General features: G+C 35.6%; 2 protein-coding genes and 1 pseudogene across 5 annotated transcripts; 1 reads left to right on the top strand and 2 right to left on the bottom strand.

Annotated features, from left to right (window-relative positions):
• Window positions 1-3031: 3031 nt before the first annotated feature.
• LOC146902723 (serine/threonine-protein phosphatase 7 long form homolog) lies at window positions 3032-5291 on the bottom strand (annotated as a pseudogene).
• A 1453-nt stretch (window positions 5292-6744) lies between these two features.
• On the top strand, window positions 6745-18463 carry FCA (flowering time control protein FCA). 4 transcript variants are annotated; one of them, XM_085737998.1, is made up of 19 exons: window positions 6745-7203; window positions 8199-8269; window positions 8412-8490; window positions 11537-11619; window positions 11714-11765; window positions 12454-12521; window positions 12758-12824; window positions 13088-13167; window positions 13245-13309; window positions 13613-13669; window positions 13805-13970; window positions 15134-15211; window positions 15297-15851; window positions 16337-16540; window positions 16631-16822; window positions 16906-16932; window positions 17098-17163; window positions 17243-17288; window positions 18063-18463. In XM_085737998.1, exons 1-19 carry the CDS (start codon window positions 6966-6968, stop codon window positions 18068-18070), a joined length of 2202 nt encoding a protein of 733 aa, XP_085594124.1. In that variant the 5' UTR covers window positions 6745-6965; the 3' UTR covers window positions 18071-18463. The 4 variants fall into 4 exon arrangements, with proteins under 4 accessions (XP_085594124.1, XP_085594122.1, XP_085594123.1 ...); XM_085737996.1 differs by having other exon boundaries at window positions 16906-16938; XM_085737997.1 differs by having other exon boundaries at window positions 16900-16932.
• A 48-nt stretch (window positions 18464-18511) lies between these two features.
• Window positions 18512-20296, bottom strand: LOC146902721 (peroxidase superfamily protein). The gene is made up of 4 exons (XM_085737999.1): window positions 19999-20296; window positions 19434-19625; window positions 19155-19320; window positions 18512-19044 (listed from the first exon to the last, which is right to left on the bottom strand). Exons 1-4 carry the CDS (start codon window positions 20245-20247, stop codon window positions 18641-18643), a joined length of 1011 nt encoding a protein of 336 aa, XP_085594125.1. The 5' UTR covers window positions 20248-20296; the 3' UTR covers window positions 18512-18640.
• Between the last annotated feature and the right edge of the window lie 4609 nt (window positions 20297-24905).

Genomic DNA, 24905 nt, shown 5'->3' with positions numbered 1-24905 from the left:
AAGAACCCAATTTCATCAATAACTGTCTGTTTAATAATAGATTAATAATGTTTTTCAAATATAAATAAATAGTTTATTTGCAAGAAACTCATTGTCCATTTAATTTGTCTATGACTATTGTCATGATAATTTTTATTGTGAAAAAGGTTTCTCTATTGTTGTTGTTGAGACCTAAAGTATCAAATCGATACAAATAAATCTATCAATTTTGTAGTAGTTTTTTTACTTTATTATTTATGCTAATTTTTGCAACTAAACTTGTTTGGGGTAGCCCAATATTTATTATTTGGGGTAGCCGGAAATAAATACATACCGATTAATTCAAGAATAATATTTTTTTGGGGTAGCCAAGGCTACCCCTCCAGGGCTACGCCCCTGAATATTTTATTATTTAAATTAAAATATGAATGTGAGTGCTACCCACAACAAGATACATGTTAATATTTCTTCATCGCCACAATGATATGACATAATAAAATACACAATCATGTCTTCTTTAACAATTGGTGGATTGTATGGGACACAAATAGTGATCCTAAGATTGTTGAATGAGATATGGTGCATGGTGTTGCATTTGGTTTTGTGGAACTTGGAAGGATGGCAACTACACTTATTTATAAACTCAAAATCATGCATTTCATAGTTGATCTTTAATACTTATCCTTTAAAGTTGTTCATTCTCATCATAACATTCGACTTAGCGGTGCTTCTATTCATTTCTATTTCACGTTTACTACTACTAACCCTTGTTAAAACTCTCACAGTATATCTGTCAAATAACCATAAAATATAAAAATCAACGGTGATTATTTTTTATTTTTTTTTACAAATAAACTTTTTATAAGGATAATACATAAGCAACCCGCTAGCTAAGTAATCAGTTTCATAAAGCACTTTTTTTTTATAAATAAACTTTTTATAAGGATAATACATAAGCAATCCGCTAGCTAAGTAATTAGTTTCATAAAGCACTCTAGAACTTTAGAAATCAATACAATAATCAACACGGAGCAGTATGGGGATCTTGTGATATGTAAGACTGGAACAAGTTAAACCTTAGAACCAAATTGAAAGTTTAGTTTGTGCTATGGTGAAATAATTTCTTCAATTTGTGTCACCCTCGTATTTTCAAAAAAATATACTTTTCCCACATTAAGCTAATTTCTGAATTTCTAAAACAAAGTTTTTATGATGGTAGCATGAATTCTACAACCCTCGAAATCCAACAAAACAATTTCAATGGAAAAATACAAGGTATTCATATTGAGATCTGAAACTTGCCACAAACAAATAACCTTAACATTTTAGTTGATTTTTCATAAATGGATTAAAATACACGAGTATTTTCCATGTAACCAGTAAAAGTTATGAAGTTAACCAATAAATGTTGATTTTTTGTTTTGTTTCGCGATATCAATATCCAATGTCAAACTTGATTCAATATAAGAGAATTGGACCAAACCACACACAATATTTATATTGAATTAAATGATAATTTTTTATCTCAAAATTGATTCATACTTCGCTACGAACCCCAAACTTAATTCATACTACGCTACGAACCCCAAACTAACGATGAAAAATGAAGGAAAAATTGATATTTTAATCTTTATATTCTCCGACAAGTTCTTCTTGAAAATCATCTTTGAGTTCACGAAACAATCACCACCTTGTTTAAAAAACTCAACTATTTGTTTTTTTCTTTCATTCTAGATACTAGACAGTAGCTTACCTTTTTTGACAAAGAAGAATAAAATTGTGTAAAAATAAGTTTTAAATTTAATCAAAGTTTAAATTAAGAGAACATTTTGATCTAAGGTGGATTAATTTAACTTCTTCCAAAAAAAGGGAATTATTTTGATGCATTATAAAACATTCTCACTTTTAATCAATGAATCATAGCTATAAAAATCAATTTTATCTCTCTTAAATCAACCTACTCTCTCGTCACTAATAGAATTACGAGAAAGAGTGATGCTTCCAAGCTATTCAGTTGGTTTGAAAGTGGAAGGACCTTAACAAGATATAGGAAGAGATTTATCACACATTACGTGTGAATTCGGCTCCTCTAAAGTGAACAACTCACTTTAAAGTGTAAAATGAGTAACATCAATCGTTAACTTAAAAATTAAAGGTAAATATTTTAGACACATTATAACAAATCATGAATTAGTTACACTAACGACTTTGATTTTCTCATTTTACACTTTACTCGCTTTAGATGATTCAAATCCATTACACGTAAAGATACACGACTCGTTTGTTATAGATTAAAATAAAAGAGAGTTTGATCGTAATAAATTTGTGTTTGTTGATCGTAATAAATTTTTCTAAAGGTTAAATATGATTTTGGTCCCTATAAATATGTCAACTTTTCGTTTTATTCCCTCTAACATTTTTCTTCAACTTTTAGTCCTCCAAAAGTTTTTCATCTTCACTTTGAAAATTGTTGTTGACACATTGCATAAGGTTGTGCCACACGAGTAATTTACCTAAATACCCCTCGGTAGTTAACTGCCGAGGGAATATGAAACCGGCTGCAGTTAACTACCGAGGAAAACCTCGGCAGTTAAGTACCGAGGAAAACCTCGGCAATTAACTCCCCCCGGTTTCATATTCCCTCGGCAGTTAACTACCGAGGCGTCATGAAGCCATAAAATGGCAGAACCTGTTGAGGCAGAACCTGTTACATGTGTTTTTACACATTGCAAACACATTGTTTCAATGCCAAATCATAAAGTTAATCAAAGAAAATTACCAACATAATTGAAATTGAAAATATGATACGGAAACGAACAATTGTCATAAAAAAATGTCATCGAAACAAAGTAACAACAAATGTCATGAAAATACTACAAAACTGCCAAATGTCATGAAAATAAACACCAAATCCTAAAAATATATCCTAAACATAAAATACTACTAGTCATAATCCTACTGCTGGTCCTGGTCCTGCTGATGCTGCTGGTGCCTCCTCCTCGGTCTCTGGCCTCTCCTCCTAGTAATGATCGGCGCGATCTGCTGCCTAACATCATGCAAGGCCGCACACAACTGCTGAGGGGTCATGCTCATCACCTCCTGACCCAAAAACGCATCAGCATGGGCAACATCGCCGCTAACCATGTCATAGGTATCAGGCGAGCTTCTTGATTCGTACCGCTCCCACTGCTCTGCAATGATCTGCTCCTCATTTGGTGGCCTCAGAATATCTCCTGGAAGAAGTGGCAAAATCTGAGGGTGAGACACAACGGTGTACCATCGTACATAGCCATCTGCCGTACGCCATGGTTGCTCTCCTGCATGCTCACCCCAATCAGCCGCCTTAAGCGTGCGAGTGCGGAAGTCGAGGAAGGCTTGCACAATCTCAGCCGGTGACAGCTGTATAATCTCAGACGGATGTCTAGGGATGGACTGGACGTATCCGAACTGCCTCAAAACCCTCTCGGGCAAGTGACGATACACCCTACGATCACCGCACATAATCCAACCTGAATACCAGAATACCTCCTCGAAAGCCTGGAACTCCCCGTGCTCTTCGTACGGCCTCCAGCATACGTCATCAAACGTAATGCGATCAAGCAATGACCGATACATGACCCCCTCTCCATGACCCTTCTAAAGCTTCCACCTCGCCGCAACCGGTAAGTTTTCAACATAGTCTGGGTTTGGATCAACAACATAAAACTTAGGAAAGTGCGCCAAAAACCATGTCTGCACAAACCAAACAAATCACATTTATAACTAATTACGCACAGAAAATATAAAAAAAAAATTAATAGTTAACAAAAAAATAAAAGTTAACAAAAAATAAATATAAAATTTCTTACAGTGAGCAGTGTCACGCTTCCCCCAAGTTGTCTGTCTCCAGGCAAACAAGCATCAGCTAACTCGCTGTGTAGGTATGCAAGGGCCATCCTTCCCCACGAATAATTACGCATCCCCGTGTAGTCGTCCTCCACGGTCGTCAGATAGACCAACTCGATGCGTTTGTTGCTTCTATCCCCAAACAACAATCATCCAACCAAGTAGAGAAGGTAACACTTCACAGAATAAGTCCTAACCCTCTCCAACTCCCCCAGCTCCTCTGGATCCTCTGTATTCGCCAAAATGTTAGCCCTACCAAGGTGCGTCGTATATAATTCCCTCAGCGCTGGATAACTAATGTACCCACCATACTCTCTATTGCAGATTTTCTCTGCCTCCTTCTTCGACGCACCCAAGTGATTCATCAGTAGTGCCTCTCCCTCATGTCTCAACATCTTCTTTCGGTGGCCTAACATCCGCCCTTCAATCGGGACATGCATAAGACATGCGACATCATCCAAAGTCACAGTCATCTCCCCCATGGGCATGTGAAAAGTGCTGGTCTTGGGATGCCACCTCTCGCATAGAGTCATCAGCAAAGCATGAGGCACAGTGGCGTAGCCCAAGAAAACCAAGTCATGTAACCTGCTCTCCTTAAGCGGAAACCAAAACCATGCCTGATTGTCGTTTGGATGTCCGCGACTCAAAATCTTAGCGCCATGATTAATCGGTTTTACAGAACGCTTCTTGCGGCACTGAAATAATAGAAAAATAAACATAGTTTAAACAATGTAAACATTTAACTAATATAAATAAAACTTAAAAATTTAAATCAAGATAGTTTAAGACATAACATATGTAAAACTTAAAAAAACATATAACAAAAACAATTTAAATCAAGAAAGAAAATATAAAGAAAATAATTAAACATAAAGAAAAGAATTAAAAAAAACACATATACCAGTTGATATAAAAATTAAACAAACACACATATAAAGAAAATAATTAAAACAATATAAAAGCTGAAAGAAAGAAAATATAAAGAAAATAATTAAACATAAAGAAAAAACATTTAAAAAAATTACACTTACGTTATCTGAATTATACCATAGCGGCAATGCCACATTGGCATAAGAGTGAAGCAGAGATAGGTTTTACGGTCCTCCAGGAAAGGGAGCGTCCGTAGGTAACACCTCCGGGGCAGCCGCTGCTGCAATGTCATCATCGTCTGGTATATGCGGGTGCTCTGGCATATACTGCTCGTCGTACCCACCATCAGTGACATCATGGTGATCCTGATAATTCAGGTACTCCACCTCCTGGGTCGGGTCAACCACCTGCGACTCTTCAGGCTGTGCCTGAGAAGCCTGAGAAGCTTGAGAAGTCCCTGAACCATCCGCCCTCCGACCTCTTCCCCTCTTTGGGATGTGCCCCCTTTGTCTCTCCCTCCGGTGGCTTTGAGTCATCGCACGCCTACCACCAATCATCTTAGATGGATTAATCGGGTCCTGCTCAGACATATCTACACAGACAATTAAAAAATTTACATCATTTCCATAACCTAATCAAACACTTTGTGTGCATCATTTCAATATAATCTAAACTAAACCTTCACATTTCAATATAATCATTCTCATTTCAATATAACCTTCACATTTCAATATAAACATAAACATTCAATATAATCATTATAATCATCATTTCAACATAAACATTCACATTTCTATAAACATAACTAAACCTAAAACCATTCAATATAATCATCATTTCAATATAATTTGTGTGCAACATTTCCATCATAACCTAAACATCATTCAATATAATTCTCATAACATAAACTAACTAAATAATCAATAAAATTGTCATTGAGGCATTTTATCAAACACTTTGTGTGCAAAGTATCAAACATACTCAAAATGTGTTCATTTGGTACCATACAAAACCACATTATACTCTAACATCATTCAAACATCAATTAAAGCAACCGCATACTGCATTCAATTATAAACTACATGCAATCATCTAAATTTCAATTTCAACATCAACCCTAACCACATGCAAACTACCAATTTTTTTTTTTTTAAAAAAACCTACACAAACTAACATTATGATTAAAAATGAGTCAAGATACTTACTTGTGATTAAATGGAGATGAAACACTTGATTTTGCTCAAAAATCGAAATTGAAGGAGTTGGATGGTTTTGGAAGTTTTTTGAACAATTGAAGGAAACTGCAAAACTGAGTTTCTGCTTCTGTTTATGTTCAGCACGCCTCGGCAGTTAACTGCCGAGGATTTCCTCGGGAGTTAACTGCCGCCGGTTGTAAATTTCCTCGGTAGTTAACTCGTGTTTCTCAGCCAAAACACATGTGTATACATCAATTTTCCTTCACTTTTGGTCTCTCATTTAAAGTAAACTCATATGTAAAATTCATATTTTTGAATAAAATTTTGCATTCATATTTTTGAATAAAATTTTGCTGAAAAATTTATAATATTATAAGAATTTCTAAAAAAGTCCTCGTGAGCTTAACTCAGTTGTTATGAACAATGTATAATATATGCAAGTTCCGGAGTTCGAATCCCGCCCACCACCAAAAATCTCTAAAAAAAAATAGAATTTTTTAACAAAACATGAATTAAATATGAATTTTTATATTTTTGGCAGTTAAAAATTCATATTTAATTTATGTTTTTTTTTTGGAGATGACCGGGATTCGAACCCGGACCTTGCATATATTATGCATTGTCCTTATCAATTGAGCTAAACTCATGCGGACATATTTAATTTATGTTTTATTAAAACAAATTATTTTTGTTAAATAATTTTAAAAAAAAAATATTCAAATTTGCACAAATCACACTAAAAAAAACTGTAAAAAACAAAAAACTAAATTGAAAAACAAAAGTTATGAATTGATGATTGTGTAGCATCGTCGTTAATTGTAAACTCCTTTGTTCACCGGTGCAAAGAAATAAACACTTCACACTCTTTCTTCTCTATTCTTCTTCTTCATCTTCTTCTTCTTCTTATTCTCGGGTTTCACTCTGTTCGCCAAACTGGATAGGCACAGAGGAAATCGCTACGGCGCCAACAACGACGATGATTACCCTTACAACAACAATCGTCCTTCCAGGACTTCTCGTTTCTCCGATTCTCCGATGAACTACAACCACCGTCGAAGTCCGGGTGGTTTCCGCCCCGCTCCTCTCCACCGCAGCAACTTTGATAGTCCCCCGCGATGGTCTCCGGGTAGGGTTGGTAGTGGTTTTCGTCCACCACCTGCCGGAGATGGCTTCAGACCGGTGGGTGGTGATGAATTTGGATTCAACCTGCCACCACCGCCGTTGTCTGGTCAGAAACGCGGGTTTCCGTTCTCTGGTCGTGGTGCTTCACCGGGTGAGTTTGTTGATTCTGTTTTTTTTTTCCTGAAGTGAATTTTGCTTATTAGGTTTTACTTTTATACGTAGTTCATTTGCTACCAATGCTATTGTGTAGTTATCTATGTTTGTTTGAAATTGCATGCTGAATATGAAGCACAAACACCGAACACAACACTAATACGGGTAATAATTCATGTAAATGACAATTGAATGTATTATGTAGTCACATGTGTTTGTGTCGGACACCGGATACACCTTCAATCAGAAATGTCGGTGGGTTATGTTTGCATGAGCTTGTTCTACCTAGGTTTATTTTAGGGATTGCATTGCTGATGTTGCCCTGTGTTTTGGGGGAGATTGGCATTTTCCGTGGGTTGTGGGAGATTGGCATTTTCCATGGGTTGTGGGATATTGTTGACCCTAGAATCTTTGCATCGTTCATATTAGCTAGAATTATATGATGCTGTTGATCCTTTTGCATGGATACTGTCAACCAATCACAAATCATCATTTGTATTATATTTAAAGTAGTTTTTAAGGTAGATATGATTAAAGTCGAATACTTTTAGTGGTATAACGATTACAATTGATTGACAGTGCGAAAATCTCTACGGTTAGTTGTACAAATATGGTTTATCTGTCACATTGAATATATATATATATATATATATATATATATATATATATATATATATATATATATATATATATATATATATATGGATTTAGTCTTGTACATTCTAGCTATGGTACTGGGTTAGTTGCAACTGTTGGGTAACATAATAATTTACAGCTTTCAGTAAACTGGGTAACAGAAGCTGAAATGCTAAACTACTAAACTACACATGATAATTAGTATTCTCTAACAAACAGTTGAGTTTTCATTATAATTTACTTTCCAAAATACGTGGTATTTATCCGTTGCGTTAATCTGAGAGCCGTGATGTGGAAGCTAGTGGAATATGACTTGGTATAACTTGAAATCTTGAATGACACATTTGTTCATTTCAGATCATTCTGATGGTGGAAATTTTGCCAAACTTTTTGTTGGGTCTGTTCCCCGAACAGCAACTGAGGAAGATGTAAGCTGTCTAACCTTTTTACTTGTTATTTTCTTGATTGCTTAATGATCTCATGTTTTCCATTACATCTGATCAAAATATATTAACATTAGTCTAATATTTGATAAGTAATTGTTTTCTCGTTACAATCATTTGATGCTAGATTCGTCCTTTGTTTGAGGAACACGGGAATGTGGTTGAGGTTGCCCTGATCAAAGATAGAAAGACAGGACAGCATCAAGGTATTTGTGATTCTTATATTCTAAGACTGTTGCGATTCATGTACATTTTCTTTCAGGTCCTCTGAGAGGCTGATAGGGAAGACTATACGCTCGTCTTCATCTCAGTTTGATTTTGAAACAAGTTCAGACTTGTTGGTTTTGGTTCCACTTTTTTCCTCGACCTGTCATACCTGAAGGGGCCGAGAGATGTAAATCTGTAAGCTGCTCTTTGTATAGAAGATGGGATCTTCGAGGACCAAAAGATCCTGCTCTTGCAATTGTAGCTGCAGAAGTGGGGGCTTTGCTCAAAAATTGGTTGTAGTGGGAGTGTTTGTTGCTATAGGTGTAGATTGTTTTGCCAAAAGTTTAGAAGTCAGTAATTGTACAAAGGAAACAGACAAAATCTTGGGTTTTTACATTTGACTGGTGTTAATCACAATGTATTTCAGAGGTTTAATTTTTCTCATACTTTGGTGAATGTTAGCATTTATTGAATGGCTTGGGATGTCATGTATCAGTTTTGATTGAGTAAAATGGTGGGGGGCATAAAGTTCGGCTGACAAAGTACGGATGCTAATTGATATCAGTGATTGATGTGTTTGTTGGAATTCATACTTCATTAGATACATTATGAATGGCTGACCCGTTGGCGATGTGGTTGCTGGTTGCGTGTTTGTGATTCTTTATGTCAAATGTAGGCAACTAGTTTTAGTTTTAACGTTATGCATGTGTGTATGAATGGATGACCCGTTGGCGATGTGGTTGATGGTTGTGTGTTTGTGATTCTTTAAGTTAAATGTAGGCAACTAGTTTTAGTTGTAAAGTTTTACGTGTGTTTGATGGATATAATTTCCTTTATGACGTGGTTTCAGAATGGTGTTTGCGTGGAACAATTATTTTGCTACTTCGTGATCATAGGTTTGTGATAAGATATACCGATGCAGTCCATATAGAAATTACTTTAGAAGTCGGGGTGGTGCAGAAATTCTATTTGCAATGTATGAATCGATGACCTGTTGGCGACGTGGTTGATGGTTGTGTGTTAGTGATTCTTTATGTTAAATGTAGGCACCTAGTTTAGTTTTAGTTTCAACATTATGCGTATCTGATGGAAATGATTTCCTATACGGGCGTAGTTTCAGAATGGTGCTCACTTGGAACAATGATTTTGCTTCTTCGTGATCATAGGTCGGTTATCAGATATAATGATGCAGCGCATATAGAAATTACTTTAGAAGTTGGTGATTTAGAAATTCTATTTGCACCTTATGAATGGATGACCTGTTGGCGACATGGTTGATGGTTGTGTTTGTGATCCTTTATGTTAAATGTAGGCACCTAGTTTAATTTTAGTTTCAACATTATGCGTATGTGATGGATATGATTTCCTGTATGGGTGTGGTTTCAGAATGGTGCTCACTTGGAACAATGATTTTGCTTCTTCGTGATCATAGGTCTGTGATTAGATATAATGATGCAGCACATATATTTTAGAAGTCAGGTGGTCTAGAAATTCTAATTGCACCTTATGAATGGATGACCTGTTGGGGATGTGGTTGATGGTTCTGTGTTTGTGTTCTGTATGTTAAATGTTGGCACATAGTTTTAGTTTAAACTTTATGCGTATGTGGTGTATATAATTTCCTGTACGACGTGATTTCTGAGTGGTGTGCTTGGAACAATGATTTTGCCTCTTCCTGATCATAGGTCTGTGATTAGATATAACGATGCAGTACATGTAGAAATTATTTTAGAAGTCAGGCGGTTTAGAAATTCTAATTCCACCTGTTTGGGATGACGACAATCACGTTGTTTATATGTCTATGCGTAGTCATCTGAGATAGCAGAGGTGTTTGCATATTTGACTGGATCTGCTACCCACTGGTCCGTTTAGGTACCAGTGCCATTTAGTTGTCGAAAAGACCATCATGAAAGTTGGATTCTCCATGGAACTGAAATTTCGTCAAGTGCTATTCTTTTGCCTTTGTTTATTAGTTAGACTCACAGTCGTACTTTATCACAATAATTTGTTGAAATCTTTTATATATGCTGTTGAGTCAGAAAGGCCATCTGGCTTCTCTGTTTCATTGGTGTTTCTTCATATGAATGCATATTCAATGCTAGAATTCATCTCCAGTTTCTGTTGATTGTGAATATCTTAGCACACTGGTGAATATTTCTGGTGCAGTTGTGTGAACTTGTGCAATTTGGTGGTATTAGTTAAGCCTTTACTTTTTCGTTGCTAGAATTTCTCTTCAGATTCTATTGACTGTGAATATTTTAGCACACTGGTGAATATTTCTGGTGCTGTTGTGTAGACGTTGCAGTTTAGTGGTTTTAGTTATGCCTTTATCCAAGGGAAGATTTTGCATGAGTAACCAATTGTTAATTATGAGTTAGTCTGTTTTGCTAAGTGTAATCAATCTACAGAGGATACAATGTCAACTCTGATATGAGATGTGAAATAGAAGGTGTTTATTTTCTTGACGAAGATTATGAACTAGTCAGTTATTTATATTGCACTGTAGCTGTGTGGTGGCTTGTAAGCTTCACCATTAGTGCAGATAAATCAGTGTGATCTTGGTTATTGATATTGAAGTGTTTCATGCCATTGCTGTTTGGTTTTTGCTAATGAGTTGTACACTACAGAATTCTTCTTCATATAAAAAGATCATACTGCATCTTTTTAATTTGATCTATCACGTGCTGCTCTTGATGTTTGGAATTTTACCTCCTCACCTGTCATAAGATTACTTTGATATCTTTTCTATTTATTATTCCTGTGGGATCTTCTGTAGTTTTAGTATAATATAATATATAATATACTGTACATGAAAATTATCAACTAATTTGTTTGACGGGTAATGACTATGCAATGCATAAATTTCCACAAATTTGACCTATTGTATGTGTTCGTTAGCAGCTAAGTATTTTTAAGAAAAAAAAAAGTTTCTAAAGTCAGACTTCTTGCTTTATTGTTTTTCTGCTCAGTGGCTTTCTGTTGGTGGTTGTTGGGGGCGAGGGTGTTATTTAGTGGAATTGGCATAAAACACCTTTTATTGTGCAGGTTGTTGTTTTATAAAATATGCTACCTCAGAGGAAGCTGATCAGGCAATTAGAGCATTGCATAATCGACATACTCTTCCCGGAGTGAGTGTAGTGCTTTTGAATCCTAAGTGAATAGTAAGTAGGGAAGGCAACATATGATTAGTAAGTTTTTGACACGTATAATATTATCATTTAGGGTGTTGGTCCCATCCAAGTGCGGTATGCTGATGGCGAACGGGAACGCCTTGGTAACTATTTTTTTCTCCTTACATTGTTTAGTCTGTAAAATTCTTATTGCAACATGTGTAGTATAGTGTACATACATGGATTAATAAATATTGTTCAGGTCTCCCAAATCACAGTTATAATTTTTACATATATAAATTGAAGTGCAACTCGACTTATCTGGCACAACTGCCAATGTTGTGCATTAGGGGACCTTATGGAACCTGATGAAATGTTTGAGACATCTTTTTGACATAAGAAAACCTGTCTATTATTTTTATCAGCTGATCATTGGGTATCTTGTCTCTTTCTGAATATTTATTTGGATGGTCTAAACGTTTTGTCTGCTGTAGTAGTCAACTTATTATTTTACCCAAATATATTTAAAGCCATGTGTGAAATTCACTTTTTAGTTATAACAACTTTTAAGTGAAAGGAAAAAAAAAGTTAACAGTAGTACGTACCTTCGTCTGAACATGCTCTGAAGCTTATCATTGTTGAAAGTGGTTAGTTATAGCCTTAATTGGGGCAGAATTTGCGCCTGGGCATTCTTTTCGTTTTTGCAAATGCATGATTTGCGCCTGGGCATCCCCCCCCCCCCCCCCCCCCCCCCCCCCCCCGTTTTTTTTTTCTTTCCTTTTCTAAATGCATCATTGTTCCAAATCATCCGACTGCCTGGACTGACTGTTTTGTAAAATTTATCTATGATAGGTGCAGTTGAGTACAAACTATTCGTGGGCTCTCTGAACAAACAGGCCAGTGTAAAGGAAGTCGAGGAAGTATGTTGCTACCAGTCAAACTTTAAACATTAGAGATTGTTACTGAACTATTTATAGTAGGACAAATGCGTTTGTTTTCTTGCAAAAGGGAATGTTTGGAACAAGACATGTTTGTCCTTGTAATTTAGTGAATTGTTGACTTCCCTCCCTCCAAAATGTTTAGTTTTCCAGGAATAATGTGTCATGCTTACTGTTGTTGTGAACACGGTAGTGATTGATAGTGTCTCTTGCATCAGGTTTTCTCAAAATATGGACGGATTGAAGATGTTTATCTTATGCGTGATGACCAGAAGCAGAGTCGTGGTATGTTTTCTTCATCTATGTGAAATTAGTCTGAAACCTGGTTGTGGGGTGGGACTGGGAGAGTGAGAATTGGTGTTTCTTATTCTCAGGTTACAAATGGTTTCTGTAAAGTATGAAACAACTGACACATTCAACATTGTTTTCATAATCCTTTTCCTACAATGTTTGGGGTCATTTAATTTTTATTCTTGGTCCCTGTATGCGCGTTTGGTATTTGACAGCAGTACCAAATAGATAATATATTTCCTTATTTTTGGCCGAAGGATGCGGTTTTGTCAAATACTCTCATAGAGATATGGCACTGGCAGCTATTAATGCACTTAATGGAATATATACAATGAGAGTAAGTATTTTTCTTCTTCTTTTATCAGTTCTCCTTATAAGAGCTTTATGTTTATAATCTTGTATGTTTTTGCATAGGGTTGTGAACAACCACTGATTGTCCGGTTCGCTGATCCTAAGAGACCTCGTCAAGGAGATTCCAGGTTTGTTTTCTAGCATTAGTGGATGATTCCTAAGCATAAAAGCCCATCATATAATTAATTAATTGCACAAAGCATGGAGCCGTGGACTATTTTCACTTGATCCAGAAATTGATTTGTGCTTGGTGTTATGAATATGAGATCATGGCTAAGCTAGAGTTTTATTTTGCCACTTTAGCAATAGACTCTTACCATATTAGCTTAATTATGACTAGTTAGCCCATGTGTTAGGCTTCCAATATATGACTCAAATGGATGTTATGCATGCATCAATGAGTAGTTTTTGAACTTATCTTTGGTTTCCAGGGGTCCTGCATTTGGATCTGCAGGATTTGGTCCAAGATTGGATTCACCAGGCACTAGGTATCCTCCCACCAGCTTTACTACTATTTCTTTTTGCATAGGACCAGCCTTCCTACTATCTTTTAATGGTTCATCTTTTGTATTCTTGTCATGTTACTCAATGCTATGCTTTATTTTGGCAATTACTATTTGCAGACTTCCATCAAATAATTCTGATCCTATGGGTGATCATATTCCTCCCCCTAATGCTTGGCGTCCAATCCCTCAACCAAATACTGGGACATCCTTCAATGCTGGTTTTCATGGCATGGGGCCTCCATCGATTCCAAGATCTGGGGACATGGCATTGCCTATAAATGCAGTAAGTATATATTCAATGATATTGAAAGATGTTTCCCCAAGTCCATTGATAATATTTTTCTTTAAAATCTATCGCAATTGAAATGCCTCTTCTATTTGTTTTATGCCTAAGTGTTTTACTTTTCAATATTAATTGCTGCCTTGGTTAGTTGGTTTTGTCTTCACTATGGATTTGTTGCTGCATGGTGATTAGTACTCTCAGCTGACTTGTCTTAAAGTTTGGCTGAGTAAATCATGGGAAATATTACCGATAGGAACCCGGTATTAAAAAGAAGAAACTGTATTATTGAATTAATTAATTAAAAGAAATATTACAGAAGATTAACCCCTCTGTAATCCCAGAGCAAATGCTCCTTCAGAGTGCTAACAATACATCTCTGCCTTCCTAATTCTTAAGTCTATTTCCTGAATCCTCCCCACAGTTATGGCTGAATGGCCTTATTTGTGATACTAGGAAATAAACTGTCTAACTGCTCCTAATCAAATACTAATAACTGCACTCTAAAACAAACTGCCTAACTGCTCCTAAGAAATACAAATAACTGCATATTAAACAAACTGCTAACTGTTCCTCCTAATCAATACTAATAACTGCACACTAAAACAAACTGCCGAACTGCTCCTAAGCAACACAAATAACTGCATATTAAACAAACTGCTAAGTACCCCTAAATAACTGACTGCATCAGAAGTTACCCCATCAATCACTTTGTCAATTCTAATCATGATAAAAAAGGTTTGAACTTGTCTGTTGATCGAGAGGTGTGAGCCTGCGAACACACTACTCAGCAAAGTCCTTTAAATACCTTTATGCTGCCTTCTGGGTTTTGTTGCTAAGTGTTCGCCTGTTTTCATCAAATGTTAAACTGCACTACTGCAAGACTGAAACTGCACTGTCTCACCACTCTTTTTTGTTAAAAGAATGGAATAAACTCATTTAGTAGCTGCTTCTGCAAGGTTCTCTAATTAATCACATGGCATAATCTGTCACTGACAAGTGACAGAGAAGGGTTCAAGAGTTTAATAATAATTTTCAAAATGTTGACCCCTAATTGTTCGTTGATGCAATTTTGTTTCTTCGGTTCTGCATTTTTACTTTATTTATTCGTCCATTATTTTGATCTTCACAAAAATCTGTTGCTTACACTACTTAAATGAATATAGGGTGGTCCTATGACTGGCATGGGAGTCTCCATAGATGATCGTTTTCAAACTCAGTCTCCGTCAGCAATGCCGCAACAGGTATTTTGAGATTATCAGTATGCATCAATGAGGCTTCACCTGTTTGCTAGCTTGACTCAGATTAGTAAATTTACTTTGTTTTCAGAATTTCAACCAGCCTCCACCACAAATTCCACCGGTCAATCAACAAATACCTCCATCACAGAAACCTATTCAATCATCTCAGGAGTTTCCACCTTCACACCAGTTATATCCTCAAGCTCCGATTCCCTATCCACAAACATCCACACGTCCATCTTTCAGGCAGCATGGTCAGCCACAACCTCTCCCTGCTGGCCCGCAGGGACTGGGCATAAATGCACAGTTTTCAGTTTCTCAGCCTCAAAGTCAGCAGGGTGTTTTGTCTGCTACGTTTCCTCAGACCTCTCTTGATACCAGCATGCAATCTAATACCGCATTGACTACTCCAAGTCAACAGCAAATTCCTCCTTCTATGCAGCAGCAGCAGCATCCACTTCAACCTCTTCCACAATCCCCTTCTCAGTTAGCTCAATTGTTGTCACAACAAACACAGACGTTACAAGCAAGCTTTCATTCATCTCAGCAGGCCTTCTCCCAGCTTCAACAACAATTACAGATGATGCAACCATCCAGTCAAGCATCGCCATTGCAGCATCATGCAGAAGCTACTAAAACACAGGTATTGTCAAAATCTCTTCCTTAAATTCCTTTTAATTTGGATTATCTTATTTGTTCATCATATCACCCAGTATGAGATTTCACAAGCTGGACATTGGTTTTATTGCTTGATCGTCTTTGGTTGGACTGATCTATGAAGTTTAGTTTGAATTAGTTATACTACTAAAAGTTTCTTGATAATTGTATTTTTTTTGGTCAAGTAGCGTAGTGGCTGGGGTTCACACATTTTAAATGTGAAGAAGTGGGTAGTCTGGGGTTCGAATCCCGGCCCCTGCATAATATTGTCCTTGTAGCTACCAACTGATAATTGTATTCTTTACATGTGCTGTACTCTTTGAATTGACTTTTGACTTGGAAGTCTTGGAGTAATTGATTACTTTCTAGTGTTGTTAGGTTATATTATTTATTATCCTTCTAGGATGCATTAGAGGATGTCTTTTATATAACGATCATGTGCTAATGCTTTTTATTCTTTTATTTTTGTAGTCTCAATGGGGTGGGACTGTATCACATGCAGCGACCGGCACTCATATAGCTGCACCTGCTGCAGGTGTTCCTTCATCAACACCTGCTACTTCTTCTGTACAACCAATAAGCCAGAACACAACTCTTGGAAATTGTAATTGGACAGAGCATCTATCTCCCGAGGGCTTCAAATACTACTATAATAGTGTAACTGGGGAAAGTCGGGTAAGAATTTACTTGAGTTGCCAACTTGCCATTAGGTTTTGTGAATTATTTTACATTGTGGAACTAATTTTTGCTGAAATGAACCCACAGTGGGAGAAACCCGAAGAGTTGACATCATCTGAACAGCAAAAACAACTGCTCAATCAGTCTGTTCAGCAGTCTCAAATTCAGGGACAGCCTTCAATACCACCCACCCAGCAAGTTGCACTAAACCAACAGGTTCAGCCTCAAAGTCATTTCCGAGGACAAGTTCACCATCAACAAATACAGCAGCCTTCGTCGGTAAGCATCTCTATGATATACTTCATTTGGCATAGAAAAACGAGGATTATGTTAATGACTTTGTTTTCCAATTCTAGTTCCAGGCATATGGAGTTACAGGTCATCAAAATGTTCAGGTAATGCTATATGATATACCCTTGTCAACATTTGTTTAATAACAATAGAAGGGATGTCTGATATAACTCAGAGCCTATACATGTAGCCACTGTTCTCTGACTTGCTAATTTTAAATGGCTCCTTTTTGGTGTATAATTGAAAGTTGTTTGGATTTTTAGGAACTTGGCTATAAACAGTCACAGACATCATTTGTTTCTGCCGGTGATCCTGGACGTTATTCACAGGTATAACGTTAATCCTTTTCACCTTCTTTCTATTTGATGACGTCTTTTCGTCTAATCATGTTTCCTTAATCCATTTTAGGGTATCAATAATACACAAGAGCTGATGTGGAAAAACAGGCCTACAGGTTTTAGTCCTTGCACCAACTTATCTACCCCAGTTTGAACACATGCACACACAAAAAAAACACAAACTACACAAGCAGTAGTCTTTTGACGTCATCTTACTATCTTTTTGTTGCCTTTTGAAAGGGGGCAATGAATGATTATTCATTAAGTAGGATTGTAGGATCATGAGTATGCATTTTTATCATTTCCAAGAGTTCGGTAGGGACCATAGAGAGAATAAGGGACATCAATAGTATGCAGGCGGGGTGGATGAATCAAAAGAGTGCTTTAAGTATCATTTATTATGGAAAAGTAATGCTCATGCTCGGAGAAAATCTTCCGACCCAGTTATAAGACTATTGATGTGAATAAAATTGAATTTGGGTGGTAAATACAAGAAAAAACTTCCAACATTGTATAAACAAGAATTTATGTAATAAAAAATAAATGAAGGATTTATGACGGATAAGTGGACTCAAAATAAGATAGAATTGTAAATGAATTTGATAAAAAATTGGGGAAAGTACGCTTATTATGGAAAAATTCTAGAATCTCTCTTTCGTAATTTGGGCATTTGTGGAGAAGATTTGTAGAAGTCCCAATAAGGAGTGGGTCATATTGAATAGTATCCCAGTAGTTTAAAATAAAATGAGCTCTACAGATGATAAGGTCAAAACATCAAGGAGGATTTAGATTTAAATAGTTTATGGAAGATGGGTGGTCAAGCTATGCTTGTTCCTATATTTTTGTTTATAATTTCAATGCTGACATATCTTGTATCTTTTCAACCCCAGGAGTCTGAACTTCGTTGAGTTTAAAGCGAGGCGGCACATACAGATGTTGCAGCTTTCAAACGGCTGTGCAACAGAATCTCAAATCTGTTGCTTAAAGAAGGTAGAGGACCGACCACCACCTTCATTTTGGCCCAAAGTGACATGTAATCCATATATTTGCATTCATGAGTTACTTCGGTCCTAATTGTTGAGATTTCACTATCACTGTCTGGCTCAGCACTAAGGGCTGTGAGGGGTCAATACTCTTTGCAAGGAAACGATCTACCCAGATCGTCATGTAACATAGGCTTTGCTTTATTTATAAATTTTAATAAAACTTCACCATTAATTTAGACAATCAATATAGTTTCATATGGTGCTGGTATTTTACCTAATGAAATCATATAATGCGCTTAAGGAAATAATTGCTGTCATCTTTGGTTATATAAAGAGCTACTCGGCTCGATTCAAGTAATCATTAATTAATTAATTAGTACGTTTTCATCCAACACACTTAACATAATTTTTCCTAACGATGGAATAGCACACGACCATCATACTGAGTTTACATAGGGCATTATCAACTTGACTTAAATGATTTAATTAATAATTCGGCAGTCTCTGCGAATCTGCCCGAAACTCTGTGTAGCTGATCCCAAACTTCCCATTTTCACCATTGAATTCTTGAAGTCATCAAAGAAAACAAACGGATTTGCCACATAGGTTTCGACAATCTGTCGTGTCTGATCATTCCCATTCACCAAAGTTTGGTCCGATGGAAGCAATCCTTCCCCAGATAGAAGATTGATATAGTATTGATTATCAAATGTTGCTGGTGTGACCAGGTCAAGATGGGCAATTCGGTTGCTATTATCTTGCCCTGAGCACAACCGTTGCAATGATGATACAAATTCAGCATTAACATATGGACCGTCTGAGACGCTGTTACTTCGTAAGCGAGAGCTAAATGTTGAGCAGCGGGCTTTTCCTATTGTATGTGCACCTGAAAAGAGGGTAAAAAAATAAAATAAGCAACACTAATCTTGATTTTCAATAACTGAGTAAATTGTCAGTACGTTAACATGGACATAACAATTTCCATTGAGGATTAACCTGAGAGGGCAACCATGTCTTGAAGTGTTAGGCCTACGTTTTCAAACTTGGCCACAAGCATATCAACAGTTGAGTTTGGTCCTGGAATGTTGTTATTTGCTCCTGCCTTGCTAGCCGTTATACTATCTTTTCTTCCCATTTGCACCTCCCAAGTTGGTCCTCCTGACTATAATAGCAAACTAACTAGTTCATCATATGCTTCATTTTAATTAGAATACTACTAATTGAGAAAATAAAATAAAATAAGAAGGATCGTAATCCAAAGGAGCAATGACAAACCAGAAGAACCGAATCTCGAGCAGCAGTTGCTAGTATGTCAGCACAAGAAACAGTCTGTGGACAAACTATTTCTAGTTCAGATTTTATTTCATTGATTGCATCAAATCCTCTAAGTGAATTCACGTTTGGAGCAGCTGTTTTCTCACCAACAAAGTTTTCTTTGTCATCCAACAAGACTGAAGCATCACAACCCTGTAAAAGCCAAGACATAACACACATTTCATGAAATTTGTAGAAAAACTTTTTATTTTTTTGGATTTAAATATTTCTTTACTCCATATTAAAAAAAATCATTTAATTTTATTTTAGTTTGTATCAATTTATACTTTTTAGTTCATATTTTATATAAAGACGGATGCTTTTAGTTCATATTTTTTTTTTTTTTATTTATAAAAACGGGTGTTGTAGAGGGACTAAAAGCATCTATTTGTAAAAGGTAGGAGGTAAACATTTTATAGAAATTAAATTTAAGAGATTTGTGATTTTATACGTAATAAAAATTTGTTTAGACCATTTAAAAAAATAAAATAAAAAAGACAATATATGAAGGCAAAGAAGTACTTGCATTGACAAAGCAATCATGAAAATGTAGCCTTAGCAATGAAGCAGCCATTCTTGGGTCACTAGAGACAGCTTGTTCCACCCAAGAGAAGATTATGGCCTCTGCTTCAGGGCAACTGTATTGGTATATGTCAGTCCCTAATGGACTACCAGTATCTGTATCACCACCATAGGCATCATTCACTCTGGCTGCAAATGCTGAAATGAGGTTGAGTATCACCAAACACAATAATATTACTAACTTCATAGTCATTTTTAGTGGACAGTAACTATTTCTAGTGATATTAATGTTAATGAATTGGATTGTTGGGCACTATTGTATTATATATATAGGATAGGAACCTACTGAATCAAATGGTTAAAAGACAGAGTCAAGGATAAGAACTAAGAAGTGGTTTGTGATCACGTAATGCCATGTGCCTTTTGGTTCATTGTAGATTCTTTCATCTGCTCCGTTTTGATATCATAAGCAGCAGTGATACTGATAGTGATGCTTAATTACTATATGACTCGGTCCAAAAGTGAAGTTAACCATATCTACTACCACTGAATTGTTGGCAAGATTACGTTCTTTGAACTTAGGGAGTGTTTGAAAAAGTTAATTAAACTTTATTTGAGCTCATCTCATGATATGCATGTTTGTTAAAAGTATTTCAAAGTTATCATAAAAATAATTTATGATATGGTTGTAACTTGTAAGCAGTTTTTAATTTATCTTTTTTAATAAAATCTTCAGATTGATTTTTAGTGTGCATGCGAAAACATAAATAGTTTATTAGATTTAAGCACTTGTGACTTAAAATACTCGTATAATTCTAGCATCACATATAAAAAGCTTTACATATTTCGATTGAGGCTATTCTAGCATCTCCTCAATTATCACTACAATCCCTATATTCTATTAACCAAACCACCCTTATGTTATGACTGCACAGCAAAAACACTTGAAGTTATTTATCGATATGCTCCTTTAGACATAAGAAAGGACAATAGGAATTCTTTCTTATTTCTACTAACTATTAGTTATTAAATAAATTATGTCTAGCTCAAAAACACAATTTTTTATTTTTTTTATAGATATTTTACATTGCATTTTAACAGACCAAACATACAATGTTGCGTGAAAAAAAAAAAGAAGAAAAGGATGAACTCAACTTTAATCGAACCATGGAGATATTCATAAATAGGCCTGAGGTAGTTGAAATGCATAAACAGGTCTTATTAAAACTTATTTATCTTGAAGATATAAAAAGTACATTTTCTCTCCTGTCATTGAATACAAATTGAATGAGTTTATGCATTTGAGAGTTTCAAATACAAACTTAACATGGCTTGACTTGCAAGCAAAGTTAAATAGTTAGTTGCTGAATACTTTTTGAAACTTCGTCAACCAAGTTTACACTAGATGAAGCACCATAGGAACGCGCAAGACCCTCCAACCATTTGCGGAAGTTGACATTCATATGGCTGCGAATCTTGAAATCCTAAAGCATAAATAAAGGCAAAGGAATCAAGTATTACGAGAAAAAAACACAAATTGTTGATGAAACAACTCCAGTGAAGTGGATAATTTGAAAGAGAAGAAGTTGTACCTCAAATTTAGCCGGAAAACCAAGCTTTTGCATGATACGGGTATACTAAGTAGAAAAAAAATAAATTAGAAAATACCGTAAATTTTGAAAAACAAAGAGGCTCCAATCTAACACAAATGGCTTAGTTTTCCAGTGCAATTAACTTCAAGTGGAGGACATCGATAATATACATACATAGCAGGAATGTAATAAACCAAAAAAAGAACACACCTTCCTTGCTGCTAATGGAAAGGAAAAAATAAGCACGCACACGCAACACAGACACTTGAATACATTACAGAGATGGTATTTGAATGAGATTCACAATGAATGAGCAGATGAAATTTGCCTTTGGATTGTACACTGCATTGCGAGCACGGAGATCAATTGCTTTGAGATCCAACTTACACTGCCAATTCATTGTTAAAACAATATTTCTGCAAGTAAAAATTAACACCTCAGTCAATAATTAGTTTATTCTAAATAGAAAAGAATTTATTACATATTCCGAATTTACTGTATGATTTGTATCACAATGGTTTTGTCGGAATCACAGTGAACCACCATAATTTTGCAAAAGCTATGAGGTTTAACTTTTAAAAATCACGATGACTCACCTCAATTCTGAGAAACTCGCTGTCGAATGCAAAATGTAAACAACAAGAAAGATTTTTCCCAATTTGATGGTAATTAAATATGAATAAAGCAACGTAATAATCTCCTGTTGAAAATGTTGCCAATAAGACAAACACCTTAAAAACTGAATTCTTGTTAATAATAATTTGGCTCGTAGTTTTTCTCAATCACTATCTACCTTTTACTATGCTAAACTCTGTCTTTTCTGTTATACACTTCTTACAGAAACTTGTACAAATAATCTTCTCCATGCAAACTACACTTAAGATGAGAATCTGCCATCTTTTACACTATAAGACTTTACATGAATTTCTCTCTAAAACATTCTTTTATTATGTTAATTTGTGCTCTATGGTAACGACACTTCTAATCGAAGACGTTAGATTCAATTATGTTATTTTCTCAAACTACTACTGGTATCAATGTATCACCCACCAATTCACACACACCCAACAAATAAGATTATATCTCATCTCACTCCATCTTTCAAAATTCACAGGTCTCAAACATTTCTAACCCCAAAGACGTTACATTCAATTATGTTATTTTTTCAAATTACTACCGGTATCAATGTGTCAATGTCTAATCCGAGTCCGTGATTCATCGATCCATCAGAATAATTTCACGAAAACATATTTAGATACTCACCGAACATTGTTTAGGGTAGGTGCCATTGCAACTCTAGAAGGGTGTTTCCGGAGATCAACAGCCGGTTGGCTGTCTTGCATTTCTTGATCTGCCATAAACACTATAAATTCGATCAACAAGTTTATTTGGTATTAGCTATCAAATAACTTATTAGCTATTTACTTTTTTTTTTTTTACCAAGAGAGTCTTAGTTAACACTATGTAACGAATTGCAAATTTAGTCTTTTAATGTTTGAAGTTAATTTTTATTGAAGATATTTTAGCTTGTACTTTATACTTTTTTTTTTGGTGGTGAGCTTGTACTTTATACTTTTAAATAGACTAGATAAAACAAGTATTGATAGTGTTCCAATTAAAATATTATAACGTGCCACGAACCTAAATAATGTAGCGAGAATGTAGCCCCTATTGACACAGTAGAATTTACTTGAAGTGCAAGATACAAATGAAATTGAGAGAAAATAGGTGTGATGCAGAGTTTGTTTTAATATGTATTCTCATTAAGCAAATGAAGGAATGATTACAACTTATAGAAACTAACTTGCTAGCTAAGCAATAACAAACTTAACTAACTAACTAACTAACTAACTAACTGATTCAATGGATTAATTCTCTATACACTACCTTATTAATCCATAAATTTAAAATGATACAATTCCTAACTTCTTTCTTGGAAACACAAAGCTATCAATCTTTACAGCCTTTGTAAGTCCATTAGCTAGTTGCAATTCAGTATGAGAATATTCCACATCAATTTTCCAATCATCACTTGCTCTCAGATGAAATGGAAACTTGTTTCAATTTACTTGCTTCTTCCATGTGAGAGAGAATTTTTAGCAAGTTTAATAGCTGGTCCATTGCCAATCATCAATTTCAGTGGTTTCTTCGTTTCACACTTCAACTCCTTTAGCAGTGAGTCCAACCATATAAGCTGACATGCTACTGCAATATATTCAACTTCATAAGAGGATTAAGTTGTCAATGGCCACTTCTTAGAACACCTGAAAATGGATGCTCTATGAAAGTTGAACAAGTAACATGATGTACGTCTTCTATCCCTTTTGTCTCCACTTCAATCAGAGTCAGAATAGCCTATTAGTTTCACTTGTTGCCCTACCTCTTGAGGAAATAGTAATCCATACCTGATTGTTCCCTTAACATATCTCGAAATTCTCTTTGTTGCCCACATGAATTGTCATCCACCATAACTAAATTAGGCTATACCATTAGTTATTATGTGAAAAAGATAAAATAAAGTCAATATATTTTCATATACTTATGGGGAGCTTATGGCAATAAGCTGAAAACAAACTTATGAAAATGTCATAAGTTGTTTCTATACGCTCTTTCAAACAATCTAACAAATATTTACACTAGTAGATAAGTTTAAATAAGTCAATCCAATCATGCCCTTTTTAATCTTCCCATGTTTAATGTTTCAAGTCATTGCAAATCTATAATACATTATGTGGGCAGGCATACCATTGATGTGGACTAGAGTTGTCAATGAGATATTCCTGTTCATGTAATTTTGTGTTTCTGATTCAAGGATTTTACACTTATCTGCCACTTGGTAACTCCTAGAGCAGGATTTCAATAATAGTCTTTTCTTTATGTATTTTTGTGTAGATACCATGCTATTAATAAGGAGGTTCCCCTGAGCAAACTGAAGTTTGCAAGGACATTTTCAATAAGATAAATTTGATAACAAATGCCTAACCGAGAGAACCGTGGAGCAGGTGTTCAGTTGTCTTTTTGTTTCTTTGGCTGAAGTATATTTACTTTATTGGTTATTGTTGTCACTACTCGTCTCTCCTATTTATTTATTTCCTGTGTGAAGATTTTTGCGAGGGTCTTTCTTACTCTTTACTCAAATGCCTATGACATTTCAGCCTTACTGTGATACATGCGAAAGGTTCTTAGCCAATCGTCTAGTGGAAGGTACCTGCCCAACTCCAGGGTGTGAGTATGATTCTGCCCGAGGAGACCAATCTAAATTCAACAGTGTTGATTAATTGACCAATAAAACTTTTCTGAATACTTTATTAATTATGTT

This window comes from Medicago sativa, chromosome 8, assembly GCF_051527215.1.
Source record: "Medicago sativa cultivar Bolivia chromosome 8, Bolivia_mono, whole genome shotgun sequence".
NCBI lineage: Eukaryota > Viridiplantae > Streptophyta > Magnoliopsida > Fabales > Fabaceae > Medicago > Medicago sativa.
The sequence above is the reverse complement of the archived record's forward strand: the minus strand, read 5'-3'. Positions and strand labels throughout refer to the sequence as shown.

Bases quoted from the DNA above. Each gene is read 5' to 3' on its own strand.
- LOC146902721 (XM_085737999.1), bottom strand. From the start codon at position 20,247: ATGACTATGAAGTTAGTAATATTATTGTGTTTGGTGATACTCAACCTC. The intron at 19,321-19,433 runs GTTTGTCATTGC...TTGCTATTATAG, and splicing joins CTCGAGATTCGGTTCTTCTG to TCAGGAGGACCAACTTGGGA. The intron at 19,045-19,154 runs GTTAATCCTCAA...CCCTCTTTTCAG, and splicing joins AGACATGGTTGCCCTCTCAG to GTGCACATACAATAGGAAAA.
- FCA (XM_085737995.1), top strand. From the start codon at position 6,966: ATGAACTACAACCACCGTCGAAGTCCGGGTGGTTTCCGCCCCGCTCCT. The intron at 8,270-8,411 runs GTAAGCTGTCTA...ATTTGATGCTAG, and splicing joins GAACAGCAACTGAGGAAGAT to ATTCGTCCTTTGTTTGAGGA. The intron at 13,310-13,612 runs GTTTGTTTTCTA...TTTGGTTTCCAG, and splicing joins CCTCGTCAAGGAGATTCCAG to GGGTCCTGCATTTGGATCTG.